The 15,249-nt window shown below is 42.8% G+C and overlaps 1 protein-coding gene across 1 annotated transcript in view; it reads left to right on the top strand.

Annotated features, from left to right (window-relative positions):
* GLE1 (GLE1 RNA export mediator) overlaps window positions 1–15,249 on the top strand; it is a 241,962-nt gene that overhangs the window by 72,960 nt on the left and 153,753 nt on the right. Inside the window, exons 8-10 of the mRNA XM_053695875.1 lie at window positions 5,876–5,988; window positions 6,062–6,131; window positions 9,620–9,762. Coding sequence (XP_053551850.1) covers window positions 5,876–5,988; window positions 6,062–6,131; window positions 9,620–9,762 — 326 coding nt within the window. The remainder of the gene's footprint in view (window positions 1–5,875; window positions 5,989–6,061; window positions 6,132–9,619; window positions 9,763–15,249) is intronic.

Consider the following 15,249-nt stretch of genomic DNA (forward strand, 5'->3'; position numbering starts at 1 on the left):
CGTAACCCTCAGCCTGCGGCCCGCTACGTAGAGGCGCAAGAATGCTGGAGCATCCTACATGAGGCAGACCTTGTGCAAGCTGCCCACCGGAATAACCGGCAACTGGTTAAAGTGAATGGGAAGAAGGTCAGTGGTCTACGGGATACTGGTGCTACCATGACCTTGCTTCAAAAGAACTTGGTGTCTGAGAAACAGTACACTGGAGACACTGTGGCTGTGAGGGTAGCAGGGGGCGATGTGTTCAGCCTACCTGTTGCCAGGGTACATTTGGATTGGGGAGTGGGCGCTAGACCTGTGAATGTGGGGGTCAAGAAGGACTTACCTGCTGATGTTCTTCTTGGAAATGACTTGGCTCCCCTTGTTTCTGCCTATGCTCCCATGGGTCCCGCTGATGTTAACCCTGTGACTACCCGTGCTCAGATCCGTGCAGCAGAGACTGACCCCCCTGCTGCTAAGCCCCAGGACGCTGAGCTCAGTAAATCTCTATCCGCTATTGATACGTGGAAGTCCCGTTACAATGCGCTGATGAAGGAGAAGAGGAGCGCAGAGGAAAAAGCACGTTTAGAACGTGAATCTCTGCTAGACAAGCTGCACCGACAGACTGCAGAAAACACCAGCTTGAGAGTGGGACATGAAACATTAAAGACAAACTTAGCGACACTTGAGGAGAAGCTGACGCTGGCTCATAGTGAGGTGCAGCAACTCAAGGGCACCCTATGTCAGTATGAAGGGATTGTGGATACCTATAAAGAGCAGGTACAGAAAACTCGTAAAGAAGCTGATGGGATTTTGAAGGACTGTTTAGCCCTAGTCTGGGCACTGAGGAAGTTGAACCCTTGTTTGTATGGACAGGAATTATCTCTCATAACGGGAATACAGATGGATTGTCCTGGCAAACTGACATGCCTACCACCTCCTAGTCCGGTCATCCCCAGGTTGACCCGCCAAAGGGTCAAGCCGGGTCTGCCGGAGTGTTCCACAAGGGGGGAGATATGTGACAGACCCTTCTGTCAGGACTGAAGGAGTTAATTGTGTTTAGCTAAGAAACTAATTTCTAAAGACAGGTTTTCTGGCCTCAGCTATTGTGTGCTATAATTACATTTAAGTAATAAACAGGCCATTGTTTAATCACCCTCAGAGAGGAGACGCTAGGTGATAAGACAAGCCAAATGTGTTTAAGTTGTTATCTGCCTAAGTAAAGTATTTAAGTAATGTAATTCTACTGTTTCATAAAAGGGCGTCTTCCCCTTTTTATCTAAATGTACAAGAGTCTTTCAACCCCCCCATCTGGGGTCAAACCTGTATAAATGCTAGGCATCTAGCCTTTAATAAATGTAATTCTGTTTTAAACCTGAAACTGGCTGGGTTGTGAATTGCTGATTCCCTATGCAGGACATTGTTCATCTGGTATTAACCCTTGGTACACTGTTGGTACCGTAACAGTGTCTCTTTCTTATTTTTCATTCTGATAAGGTAGTACTTCGTACTGCATTAGGTTTTCTTCCCAAGGTTGTTTCTGATAAGAATATTAATCAGGAAATTGTTGTTCCTTCTTTGTATCCTAATCCTCCTTCTTATAAGGAACGTTTCTTGCACAATCTTGATGTAGTTTGTGCTTTGAAATATTATTTACAGGCGACTAAGGATTTTCGCCAGTCTTCTTCTTTATCGTTTCTGGGAAGCGAAAGGGTCAGAAAGCTACGGCTACTTCGCTTTCTTGTTGGTTGAGGAGTATTATTCGCTTGGCATATGAGACTGCTGGTCAGCGGCCTCCTGAGAAAATCACGCCTCACTCCACGAGGGCTGTTTCTACCTGGGCTTTGAAAAATGGTGCTTCTGTAGATCAGATTCGCAAGGCTGCCACTTGGTCATCTTTACACACTTTTTCTATATTTTACAAATTCGATACTTTTGCTTCAGCAGAGGCTGTTTTTGGGAGAAAGGTCCTTCAAACAGTGGTGCCTTCTGTTTAGGCTAACTGTCTTGTCCCTTCCTAATCGTCTGTGTCCTCTAGCTTGGGTATTGATTCCCACTAGTAATTAATGATTCCGTGGACTCACTATATCTTAGGAAAGAAAACATAATTTATGCTTACCTGATAAATTTATTTATTTCCGAATATAGTGAGTCCACGGCCCGCCCTTTATTTTCAGACATTTTATTTTTATTTAAATCTCAGGCACATCTGTTAATTCCTTTCTCCTTTGCTTCTGGTCGAATGATTGGAGGTTATGGGTAAGGGAGTGATATTTAACAGCTTTGCTGTGGTGCTCTTTGCCGCCTCCTGCTGGCCGGGAGAGATAATCCCGCTAGTAATTAATGATTCTGTGGACTCACTATATCCGTAAAGAAATAATTTATAAGGTAAGCATAAATTATGTTTTTAATATATATATGAAATTTAAATACCCTGCGCACCGCCACCCATAACATAAGTCAATTTTATTTTTTGTGTGAGCTAAAGGTTGGAATTGTTCATTCAGCTCTCTAGCTACAAAAATAAATTGTGTCAGTGCCATATGGCTAGATCGCTGATTGGAGGACAGTTCAAACGGCTCACAAAAACAAAATTACTGTTGAAGTAAGTTTATAGCGCAACTTAATTTCAACTGATTAATTAAAACTTCATCTAATATATCACTAACATTCCTTCTCTGTTTATACGAAGGGGACAGTTTACCATCACTTTAATAACCTGGTTAATGACCAGCAAATTGTGTGACAAATGAACATATTTTACAATTAAAACATTTTATAGTTTTTATTTAACCCTTTGAGTGCTAAGCACTTTCCCACCTCGGTGCTAAGATTTTTTAAGGTTGGTTAAATTTTTTTATTTTTTGATCAAATTTTTTTTTTCTTTTTTCTTTTTCAAACCCCTAAGACTTACACTGTTGGAAAGGTTAGACGGTTTCCTTTCCAATGGTGCGTCTTGGGGGTCTGTAGCTGCTTAGATGCCTGAGATACAGGCTTCTAAGCAGCGTGCCCCCTACTCCTATACTTAACATTGTTAAGTATACATAAAGTTGCACGGTGACGTCATCACGTTATTGCACGTGACATCCCCACGCAAAACGGGAAGCACCGGCGATGCCTGTCACTCTACAGGCATGAGCCCCCAGATCTCCCTCAAGGTGGGAGAGTGCTAGTGACGGCTCAGAGCCGTCATTATCACTCAAAGGGTTAAAGGGACAGGAAACCCCAAATTTGTCTCATGATTCAGATAGAACATACAATTTTAAACTTTCCAATTTACTTCTATTATCGAATGTACTTCATTCTCTTGATATCCTTTTTTGAAACGGCAGCAGTGCACTACTGGGCGATAGCTGAGTACTTCAGATGAGCCAATGACAAGTCATATACATGCAGGCACCAATCAGCTGCAGCTCTCAGTAGTTCATTGTTGCTTCTGAGCCTACCGAGGTATGATTTTCAACATCGGATACAAAGATAAGGAAGACAATTAGTAAATTGGAACGTTGTTTAAAATTGTATGTTCTATCTGATTCATAAATTATTATTATTATTATCAGGTATTTATAAAGCGCCAGCAGATTACGCAGCGCTATACAAGTAATAATAAAACATTACAGGGATGCATTACGTACACAAACAAACAAGTGCAGTGTTGGGGTAAATAACAGTTGTAGGTGCAATAACTTAGTTATACAAAAGGAGAGGAATGCCCTGCCCTTGAGCACAATCGGTAGTAGCTCACTTTAAATAAAAAGTAGCCTACAGGTAGAGAGGCTCTCAAGCTTACAATCTAAAGGAGAGGGAATGGACACAGAAGCAAAGGAGAAGGGGAATATCTCTGATATAAGGCAGGGTAAACTGAGAGTGAGTAGTGATGTAAACCAACAATAAGAAAGTGTGTGGTGAGTGGGCAAATTGATTGGAAAAGAGTAACAGAATGTGGTTAAGTGTCAGTACAGAGGCTGTGAGAATGAAGTAGTATTTCTATCCTGGATTATTAGCGAGAGCTGCACCTAATTGCTGTTAAGAGGTGTGTATATAATAAGGTTAACACCAGGGAGGGTGGTGGAGGGTGCATTGGAGGGCTAGTGCTTGCAGAGCAGGGTAAGTTGTGTAGTTAGAGGTGCAGCTGTAAGAGAAATAAGTGATATTAAACCCAAACATTTTCTTTTGTGATTTAGAGCATACAGTTTTTAAGTTTGCAGTTTACTTTTATCAAATTTGCTTTGTTCCCATGATATTCTGTGTGCAAGAGATACCTAGGTAGATGTGTGGAGCGCAAAATGTCAGGAAATAGTGCTGCCATCTAGTGCGCTTGCAAATGGATCACATTCTTGCAAAACCACTGCCATATAATGCTCCAGAAACGGGCCAGCTCCTAAGCATACATCCCTGCTTTTTAACAAAAGGGTTTCATATCCCTTTAGCTGGTGCACGTTGTTAAAGGGACAGTCTACACCAGAATTGTTATTGTTTTATAAGATAGATAATCCCTTTATTACCCATTCCCCAGTTTTGCATAACCAACACAGTTATATTAATACACGTTTAACCTCTGTAATTACCTTGTATCTAAGCCTCTACAGACTGCCCCTTATTTCAGTTCTTTTGACAGACTTGCATTTTAGCCAATCAGTGCTTACTCGTAGGTAAACTCCTGTGCGTGAGCACAGTGTTATCTATATGACTCACATGAACTAACACCCTCTAGTGGTTAAAAACTGTCAAAATGCATTCAGTTTAGAGGCGGCCTTTAAGGTTTAAGAAATTAGCATATGGACCTCCTAGGTTTAGCTTTCAACTAAGAATACCAAGAGAACAAAGCAAAATTGGTGATAAAAGTAAATTGGAAAGTTGTTTAAAATTGCATGCCCTATTTGAGTCATGAAAGTTTATTTTGGACTAGACTGTCCCTTTTAATATAAAACCTGGCCCTTTGGCATACTATAATACAATTCGTTTAAGGGACATGATACCCAAATGTTATAGCACATGAGGTGATGCAGCATAGCTGTACAAAGCCGACTAGAAAATATCACCTGAATATCTCTATGTAAAAAAAGATCTTACCTCCAAATTTTTCTAAACATTCACACCCCACTGTAAAGAGACTTTAAGCAGCCAATCAGGATGCGAGTCCCAGGACTTACAATGTAGTGTACGTCTGTCGTGCAGGCACCGTCATGTTATTTTCCTATTCATTTTAAGGAAGTTTACTATACAATCTCACAAGGTTTCAGTGAAATCTCATGAGATCACAGCAAAGCATATCATGACCTCAGCACTGCTGATGCTGATTGGCTATTAGTTTTTTAATAACTGTTCACAGAGCACTTACTCTGATGAGCTGAAGAAATTGAGGTATAATATCTTCCCTTTTTACATAAAGATGCTCAGGTGATATTTTCATGTCGGCTTTTTACAGTTATGCTGCATCACTTTCAAGTGATTTATCACGTGTGTTATGTCCCTTTAAGGGTTTGTAAGTGGAATTGGCCAGGAGTGATTAATCCTGTGTCTGAAACTCTACCATCGTCATTACTATACCCACGATATTTAAAGCTATTGCACTGTCACTCAACAGTGACAAATGTCAGCCTTGTGTATAGACTTACAAACTAAATATTGTGATTTAAAGGGATTTTTTAAATAAAGCATAGTATATATGAGCAAGGAAGTACTGACTGATCACTTGTGGTTCCCAGGATCTGCTGTTATCATCTCACTGTTCAGTTAAGGAAGACGAGCACAATGCAAATGCTTATCTCCAGTATGGCAGCAACATGATGTAGGCAGCCGTGTGACCGGGTATATTGTGGGGCGGGTTTAGTACGGCTAACACATAATGCCAGTACCCAGTACACCTGCTACTCCTTTACTTTACATGTTCCTTTAGGGCTCCAGAAAAAAGCACCAAAAAGCTTATTGCAGCGGTACCGGCAGACACTAAATAAGTGTGACGAGTGTCTGAAATCCATTGACCAGCTAATTACAAGCAAAGACACCCAGGTGAGCCTCCAGCTAACTGTCTAGGCCTCTAATGCTCTGCTCGCCAGTCGCCTGACCACTTCTTCTGTTGCAGGTAAAGATGATGAAGACAGAACTTCAGAAAGCCGTCACTACTCCAGTTGCCCAGATCTCAACGATAGGAGGTGCGTTCTGGGAAATGTCAGATAAATCTGGCACACCTGCTTATTCCATGGCGACCTGTTCTTTTTGTTTAACTAATCCTTTCTTTTTTAAGACATAATGAGTCCACGGATCATCTTAATTACTAATGGGATATTCACCTCCTGGTCAGCAGGAGGAGGCATAGAGCACCACAGCAGAGCTGTTAAATAGCTACTCCCTTCCCTCCCCCTCCACTGAGAAAGATTAGGAGTGTTTTACAATGTCACAGGGTCTGAGGAGAAGAAATAGGCTCAGCATGAAGTGACTTTTCATTACTCCCGGTGGCTTAACTTTAAAATAAAATGCAGACCGGGAGATTACTTTCTAAACGCCCACGATGGGCGGAGTTATGTTTAGCGCTAATTTAGTTGCCTAGCACTTAGATAATCTCAGCATGAGGGGCATTTTTATACTACCGGTGGCTTAATTTTAAAATAAAATGGCGACCGGGAGATTACTTTCAAAACGCCCACGATGGGCGGAGTTATGTTTAACGCTAATTTAGTTGCCTAGCACTTAGATAATCTCAGCATGAGGGGCCTTTTTCTACTTCCGGTGGCTTAATTTTAAAATAAAATGCCGACCGGGAGATTGCTTTCAAAACGCCCACGATGGGCAGAGTTATGTTTAGCGTTAATTTAGTTGCCTAGCACTTAGATAATCTCAGCATGAGGAGCCTTTTTCTACTACCGGTGGCTTAATTTTAAAATAAAATGCCGACCGGGAGATTGCTTTCAGAACGCCCACAATGGGCGGAGTTATGTTTAGCGCCATTTTGAGTTACGCTCCCAGCACTTAGATAAGCTCAGTATGAGGGGCCTTTCACTACTCCCTGTGGCTTCACTTAAGCATAGAAAGCCGACCGGGAGATTGCTTTCAAAACGCTCGCGATGGGCGGAGCTATATGTAGCACCAATTTAAGGTGCGCTTTACGGTCTCAGCACTTAGACACAGTATGAGGAACTTTTTCACATGCTCCCGGTGGCTTCTCTTTAACATAAAAGATGCCCGCCGGGAGATTACGTTTATGCCGCCCACGATGGGCGGAGCTAGGTGTGTGGCGCAAATTTGGGGTTGCGCTCTACTGTCTCAGCACTTCTGTTATAAGAGAGGGTTGTAATATAAGTCCCCAGAGTGTTAACACACATATTAGGACCGGACAGACTCTATAGGAAGCGGTCCGTTGAATAACTTCTACTGCTGAGTTCCGGTGTCAAGAGGGGCAGGTAGGCACCTCAGCAGCAAATTAAGCTGAGGTGTAGCTGTAGTGTCCTTTATTAGTTGTGTAGCTATTTAACAATGTCTGCACATAAAAATAAAAACGGTTACGTTTTAAAATTTAAAGAGACAGTAACGTTTTTATTTTATTTATTTTTTTCAGTTTAATTTTTATTAAAATAAAAAAAAAAATTAGCATTTTATTTGATTTGACCTTTTTTTTCTGAACCAACTCCTCCTGAGGCGGATGCTGTTCAGAAGTCTATTGGCAATGTTCAATATAGGGCGCAAAAATCTTCTCAAGTGTCCCACAAATTTTTTTCCGCCCACACATGCAGTGCCCTGCGCTTCCTTTAAAACTTCACCTGGAGTTACCTTGCAAGACATCGCTTCACTAATGTCATCAGGCATTATCTGATGCATTGTCTGCTTTTCCCATACTATAGGGAAAGCACAAGAGGAAATGTATTTAATCGGTGAATAAGGTTGCTGGTACGGTAGTGGTTATTCCAAATGTTTCTTGCCTGAAGAGGAAGATATTTCGGTGGTATCAGTGTAATACCTTATCTGATACTAAAGCTTGCACACCTCTGTTTGTTACGGCTCCGACACTACAGGCGTAGTTAATTCTAAAAGGTCCAGGAAAACATGGAAATATTTTGAACCTATTTTCTGTACCAGATAAGGTTAAACATTTTTCCTAAAGCAGATTCTATCAAGGAGTCTTGGAAGAGTTAGAGGGTTTGCAATACCTGTGGTTGTATTGTTACTGTCACCAGTGCGGCGGCATACTGGTTTCAATGCATTGTCTGATTCTATTCAGACAGACACCGCTCTCACAGAAATCCAGGTTAGGGTAAAAGGCTCTGAAGGTAGCCAACTCCATTACAGATGCTTCCCTTAGGATTATTAAGCTGGGAGCTAAGATTTCAGGCTTTGCCAAATTGTCCGCAGAGTAATAGCTGGGTCTGCGGATGTCTCATCTAAGTCTAGACTTTTGAGAACAAAAGGAAGTCAGAGTAATATTATTCCTTTCAAAATTTAAAAGGAAATCCTTGCATTCCCTCTTACAAGCAGGAGTGGAGACCCAATCAGTCTTGGAATAAGGGAAACAATCCAAGAAGCCTGCTGTTAAGTCGAAGACAGCATGAAGGGCCTGCACCCGATCCGGACGGATCTTGGAGGGGCAGGTTTTCTTCGCTCAGGCTTGGGTTTGAGATGTGAAAGATCCCTGGGCAGTAGTCATTGTGTCCAAGGGATACAAACTATAGTTCAGTATTTTTCCTCCCAGGGACTGGTTTCTGCCTTCAAGATTCTCTGCAGACCAGACAAAAGGAGAGGCGTTCTTACACTGTCTACAGAGCCTCTCCGACCTGGGAGTGAAAGTTCCTGGTCCAAGGCAAGAACGAGATCTGGGATTCTAGTCCAATCTGTTCGGGGTTGCCAAGTAAGAGGGAACCTTCAGTACAATTTTAGATATCAAGAGTCTAAACAACTTTCTCAGAGTGACGTCCTTTACGATGGAATCTACCATTCCATTTTTTTCCATCCACTAGGACTTTACAAATTTCTAAAGTTTGCCTTTCTAGACAAACTCTTCCAGTTTGTGGCTCATTCTTCGACCTTGCCACAGCTCCCAGAATTTTCTCAATGGTTCTGGGATCCCTGCGGGGCTTCCTCATGGGCATTCAAAAATGAAGCTTCTGTGGAACAGATTTGCCAGGCTGCAACTTGGTCCTCTCTTCACACTTTTTTTTCAAAAGTTTTACAAATTTTTATACTTTTGCCTCGGCTGAGGCCGCTTTTGGGAGAAAGGTTCTAAAAGCAGTGGTGCCTTCCGTTTAGGTTCCCTGTTTTGTCCCTCCCGTATCATCTGTGTACTCTAGCTTGGGTAGATCCGTGGACTCATCGTGTCTTACAGAAAATTTATGCTTAGCTGATAAATGTATTTCTTTTTTGACACAATGAGTCCACGGCCCGCCCTGTTCTTGTAAGACAGGTTGTGGGTTATTGTAAATTTCAGACACCTCTGCACCTTGGCTTTTCCTTTCTTTCCTTAACTTCGGTCGAATGACTGGAGTGGGAGGGAAGGGAGGAGCTATTTAACAGCTCTGCTGTGGTGCTCTTTGCCGCCTCCTGCTGACCAGGAGGTGAATATCCCATTAGTAATTAAGATGATCCGTGGACTCATCGTGTCAAAAAATAAATACATTTATCAGGTAAGCAAAAATTTTCTTTTTTATATCTGCAGGAACGCGGTTGAGGGACATTTTTGATAAGCTCAATAACCTACTGATAGGAAAGGAAGTTAGCTCCAGAAATCGGTCGATCTCAGTAAAGGCGCACCCTCAGGGCTTGGAATTTGCTTATTATAAATTGGCTGAGAAGTTTGTGGTGAGTAAATATTAGAGGGCATTGGCCTTTTTACTACTTTTTCTTCTATAAAGGTAAGACAAGTCCACGGATTCATCCTTTACTTGTGGGATATTATCCTTCCCTACAGGAAGTGGCAAAGAGCACCACAGCAGAGCTGTCTATATAGCTCCTCCTTTAGCTCCACCCCCCAGTCATTCTCTTTGCCTACTCTAAGTACTAGGAAGGGTAAAGTGAAAGAGGTGATAAAATATTAGTTTTTAATTTCTTCAAGCAAGAGTTTATTTTAAATGGTACTGGTGTGTACTAATTTACTCTCAGGCAGCAGATGGATGAAGACTGCTGCCTGGAGGATGATGATCTTAGCATTTGTAACCAAGGTCCATTGCTGTTCCCACCGAGGCTGAGGAGTACAGGAAACTTCAGTTTGAGGAACGGTTTCATGCTATGCAGCAGTGAGGTATGTTCAGTCATATTTTTCTGGAGAGAATGTGTATTTCAGAAAGGCTGACATTATACCCAGGAGGGTAAGGGTAAGCAGTAATCCTAGAGCTTAAAGAAGGGCATTACTTAGCTTGAATATGGGGCCAATTACTAATATGGTTGACACTGAAAAATGTTTGTGAGCAAACGTTTTTTAATTTGGGAGTGCTTTAACGTTTTTGTGGGCAATAAACGTTTTGGGCAACTTTATTAGGGCACACATGGCTTAATTTTCGGGTCTTAGAACCCACATGGCTAGTTATAACCGCTCTGGTGTGGTTCTTTAAGGCTGAGGAAAAATCAAGTGAGATGGGCGGGGCCTATTTTCGCGCCTCAGATGCGCAGTTAGTTTTGTCAGTAAGCAGCAAGCACTAACTCCTGAGGGCCCTGGTGTATGTTTTGGGCCAAATCGAAGATTTTACCCCACACTTTCGATCCCTGAGGGCAGGTAGGGCCACAGCAAGGCTGTGGCAAGGTGCTGAGAGTGTTTTTTTTCCGGATCCCAATTGTTAAAAAAAAAAATTTGTGGTGCAATCTTAACTACCTATAGTGTGTCTACATACAAAATTTTGAAACATTTGGTGCATGTTTAGGCTGTTTTGCAGAACGTGCTTTTTTTCTCTTAAAGGCGCAGTATCGTTTCTTAAGATTATTTTTTTCACTAAATAAAGTGTTTTCATGCTTGTTTGTAGCCTGTTCAACATGTCTGACATTGAGGAAAGTCAATGTTCAATATGTTTAGAAGCCATTGTGGAACCTCCACTTAGAATGTGTCCCTCATGCACTGAAAGGTCAATAAATTGTAAAGAACATTTTTTAGCTACTAAAAGTATGTCGCAGGATGATTCTCAGTCCGAAGAGAATCAGGTTATGCCATCTAATTGTCCCCAAGTGTCACAACCATTAACGCCCGCACAAGCGACGCCAAGTACTTCTAGTGCGTCTAACTCTTTAACCCTGCAAGATATGGCCGCAGTTATGAATACTACTCTTACAGAGGTTTTATCTAAGCTGCCTGGGTTGCAGGGGAAGCGCTGCAGGTCTGGTGTGAGAACAAACGCTGAGCCCTCTGACGCTTTATTAGCCATATCCGATGTACCCTCACAATGTTCTGAAGTGAGGGATTTGCTGGCTGAGGGAGAGATTTCTGACTTAGGAAATATGTTCCCTCAGACATATTCAGATATGACGGCTTTTAAATTTAAACTAGAACACCTCCGCTTATTGCTCAGGGAGGTTTTAGCGACTCTGGATGATTGTGACCCTATTGTAGTTCCAGAGAAATTGTGTAAAATGGACAGATTCCTAGAGGTTCCTGCCTACACTGATGTTTTTCCGGTCCCTAAGAGGATTTCGGAAATTGTTACTAAGGAGTGGGATAGACCAGGTATTCCGTTCGCTCCCCCTCCTACTTTTAAGAAAATGTTTCCCATATCAGACGCCATGCGGGACTCGTGGCAGGCGGTCCCTAAGGTGGAGGGAGCTATTTTTACCCTGGCTAAGCGTACAACTATACCTATTGAGGACAGTTGTGCTTTCAAAGATCCTATGGATAAAAAATTAGAGGGTCTTCTGAAGAAAATATTTGTTCATCAAGGTTTTCTACTCCAACCTATAGTGTGCATCGTTCCTGTAACTACTGCAACGTCCTTTTGGTTCGAGGCTCTGGAAGAGTCTCTTCAGGTTGAGACTCCATTAGAGGATATTCTGGATAGCATTAGGGCTCTCAAGCTAGCTAATTCTTTCATTACAGATGCCGCTTTTCAATTGGCTAAATTAGCGGCGAAGAATTCAGGTTTTGCCATTTTAGCGTGTAGAGCGTTATGGCTTAAGTCCTGGTCTGCTGATGTGCCATCAAAAGCTAAGCTTTTAGCCATCTCTTTCAAGGGTAAGACCCTATTCGGGCCTGAACTGAAAGAGATCATTTCAGACATCACTGGAGGGAAAAGCCATGCCCTTCCTCAGGATAAAACAAATAAGATGAGGACCAAACAAAATAATTTTCGTTCCTTTCGAAACTTCAAAGGTGGTCCCTCTTCCTCTTCCCCTGCCGCAAAGCAAGAGGGGAATCTTGCTCAATCCAAGTCAGTCTGGAGACCTAACCAGACTTGGAACAAGGGTAAACAGGCCAAGAAGCCCGTTGCTGCCTCCAAGACAGCATGAAGGGGTAGCCCCCGATCCGGGACCGGATCTAGTAGGGGGCAGACTTTCTCTCTTCGCTCAGGCTTGGGCAAGAGACGTTCAGGATTCCTGGGCTTTAGAAATAGTAACCCAGTGGTATCTTCTAGATTTCAAAGATTCTCCCCCAAGGGGGAGATTCCATCTTTCTCAATTGTCTGTAAACCAGACAAAAAGAGAGGCGTTCTTACGCTGTGTAGAAGACCTATATTCCATGGGAGTGATCTACCCAGTTCCGGAAACAGAACAGGGGCAAGGGTTCTACTCCAATCTGTTTGTGGTTCCCAAAAAAGAGGGAACTTTCAGACCAATTTTGGATCTCAAGATCCTAAACAAATTCCTCAGTCCCATCCTTCAAGATGGAGACCATTCGGACTATTTTGCCAATGATCCAGGAGGGTCAATATATGACCACCGTGGACTTAAAGGATGCGTTTCTACACATTCCTATCCACAAAGATCATCACCAGTTCCTCAGGTTCGCCTTTCTGGACAAGCATTACCAGTTTGTGGCGCTTCCCTTCGCGTTGGCCACGGCTCCCAGAATTTTCACAAACGTGATAGGGTCCCTTCTGGCGGTTCTAACTCCGCGGGGCATAGCTGTGGCACCTTATCTGGACGATATCTTAATCCAGGCATCAATTTACCAACTAGCCAAGTCTCACATGGACATCGTGTTGGCTTTTCTAAGATCTCACGGGTGGAAGGTGAACGTGAAAAAGAGTTCACTTATCCCTCTCACAAGAGTTCCATTCCTGGGAACCCTGATAGATTCGGTGGACATGAAAATTTTTCTGATGGAGGTCAGGAAATCAAAGATTTTATCCATCTGACGAGCTCTTCATTCCATTCCTCGGCCGTCAGTGGCTCAGTGTATGGAGGTAATCGGTTTAATGGTAGCGGCAATGGACATAGTTCCGTTTGCTCGCTTGCATCTCAGACCACTGCATCTTTGCATGCTCAAACAGTGGAATGGGGATTATGCAGATTTATCTCCTCAGATAAATCTGGACCAAGAGACCAGAAACTCTCTTATTTGGTGGTTGTCACAGGATCATCTGTCCAAGGGAATGTGTTTCCGCAGGCCAGCGTGGGTCATAGAGACGACGGACGCCAGCTTAGGAGGAGACTCTCCTCCCAATCAATATTCTAGAACTGAGAGCGATATTCAACGCTCTTCAGGCGTGGCCTCAGCTGGCGTCGGCCAGATTCGTAAGATTTCAGTCGGACAATATCACGACTGTAGCATATATCAATCATCAGGGGGGAACAAAGAGTTCTCTAGCAATGATAGAGGTTACCAAAATAATTCTATGGGCAGAGACTCACTCTTGCCATCTATCAGCAATCTATATCCCAGGAGTGGAGAACTGGGAAGCGTATTTTGTAAGTCGCCAGACTTTTCATCCGGGGGAGTGGGAACTCAATCCGGAGGTGTTTGCACAATTGATTCAGCAGTGGGGCAAACCAGAATTGGATCTGATGGCGTCTCGTCAGAATGCTAAACTTCCTCGTTACGGGTCCAGGTCAAGGGATCCTCAGGCAGTACTGATAGATGCTCTGGCAGTACCCTGGTCGTTCAACCTGGCTTATGTGTTTCCACCATTTCCTCTCCTTCCTCGTTTGATTGCAAGAATCAAACAGGAGAGAGCTTCGGTGATTTTGATAGCACCTGCGTGGCCACGCAGGACTTGGTATGCAGACCTGTTGGACATGTCATCTCTTCCACCATGGACTCTGCCACAGAGACAGGACCTTCTGATTCCAGGTCCGTTCCAGCATCCAAATCTAGTTTCTCTGCGACTGACTGCTTGGAGATTGAACGCTTGATCTTTTCCAAGCGGGGGTTCTCTGAGTCGGTCATAGATACCTTGAAAGCCTGTCACCAGGAAAATTTATCATAAGATATGGCGTAAATATCTTTATTGGTGCGAATCCAATGGCTACTCATGGAGTAAGATCAGGATTCCTAGGATTTTTGTCCTTTTCTCCAAGAAGGATTGGAGAAAGGGCTATCAGCTAGTTCCTTAAAGGGACAGATATCTGCTTTATCAATTCTACTGCAGAAACGTCTGGCAGATGTTCCAAACGTTCAGTCGTTCTGTCAGGCTTTAGTTAGAATCAAGCCTGTGTTTAAACCTGTTGCTCCGCCATGGAGTTTGAATTTGGTTCTTAAAGTTCTTCAAGGGGTTCCGTTTGAACCTATGCATTCCATAGATATTAAGCTTCTATCTTGGAAAGTTCTGTTTTTAGTTGCTATCTCTTCGGCTCGAAGAGTTTCTGAACTATAAAGAATTACAGCTCACTCTACTAGAGAGGTACCTTCCACATGGGCTTTTAAAAATGATGCTTCTGTTGAACAGATTTGTAAGGCTGCGACTTGGTCTTCGCTTCATACCTTTTCCAAATTTGATACCTTTGCTTCTTCGGAGGCTGTTTTTGGGAGAAAAGTTCTTCAAGCAGTGGTGCCTTCTGTTTAACCATCTGTCTTGTCCCTCCCGTTCATCCGTGTCCTGTAGCTTTGGTATTGTATCCCACAAGTAAAGGATGAATCCGTGGAATTTACTCAAAATTTAGTTTTCTTTATAGAAGAAAACTCAATTTATGCTTACCTGATATATTGATTTCTTCTATGGTAAGAAGAGTCCACGGCCCGCCCTGTCATTTTAAGACAGATTATATTTTTTTTATTTAAACTCTGTCACCTCTGCACCTTGTAGTTTCTCCTTTTTCTTCCTGTACCTTCGGTCAAATGACTGGGGGGTGGAGCTAAGGGAGGAGCTATATAGACAGCTCTGCTGTGGTGCTCTTTGCCACTTCCTGTAGGGAAGGATAATATCCCACAAG

This window comes from Bombina bombina, chromosome 12, assembly GCF_027579735.1.
Source record: "Bombina bombina isolate aBomBom1 chromosome 12, aBomBom1.pri, whole genome shotgun sequence".
In the NCBI taxonomy this organism is placed as follows: domain Eukaryota; kingdom Metazoa; phylum Chordata; class Amphibia; order Anura; family Bombinatoridae; genus Bombina; species Bombina bombina.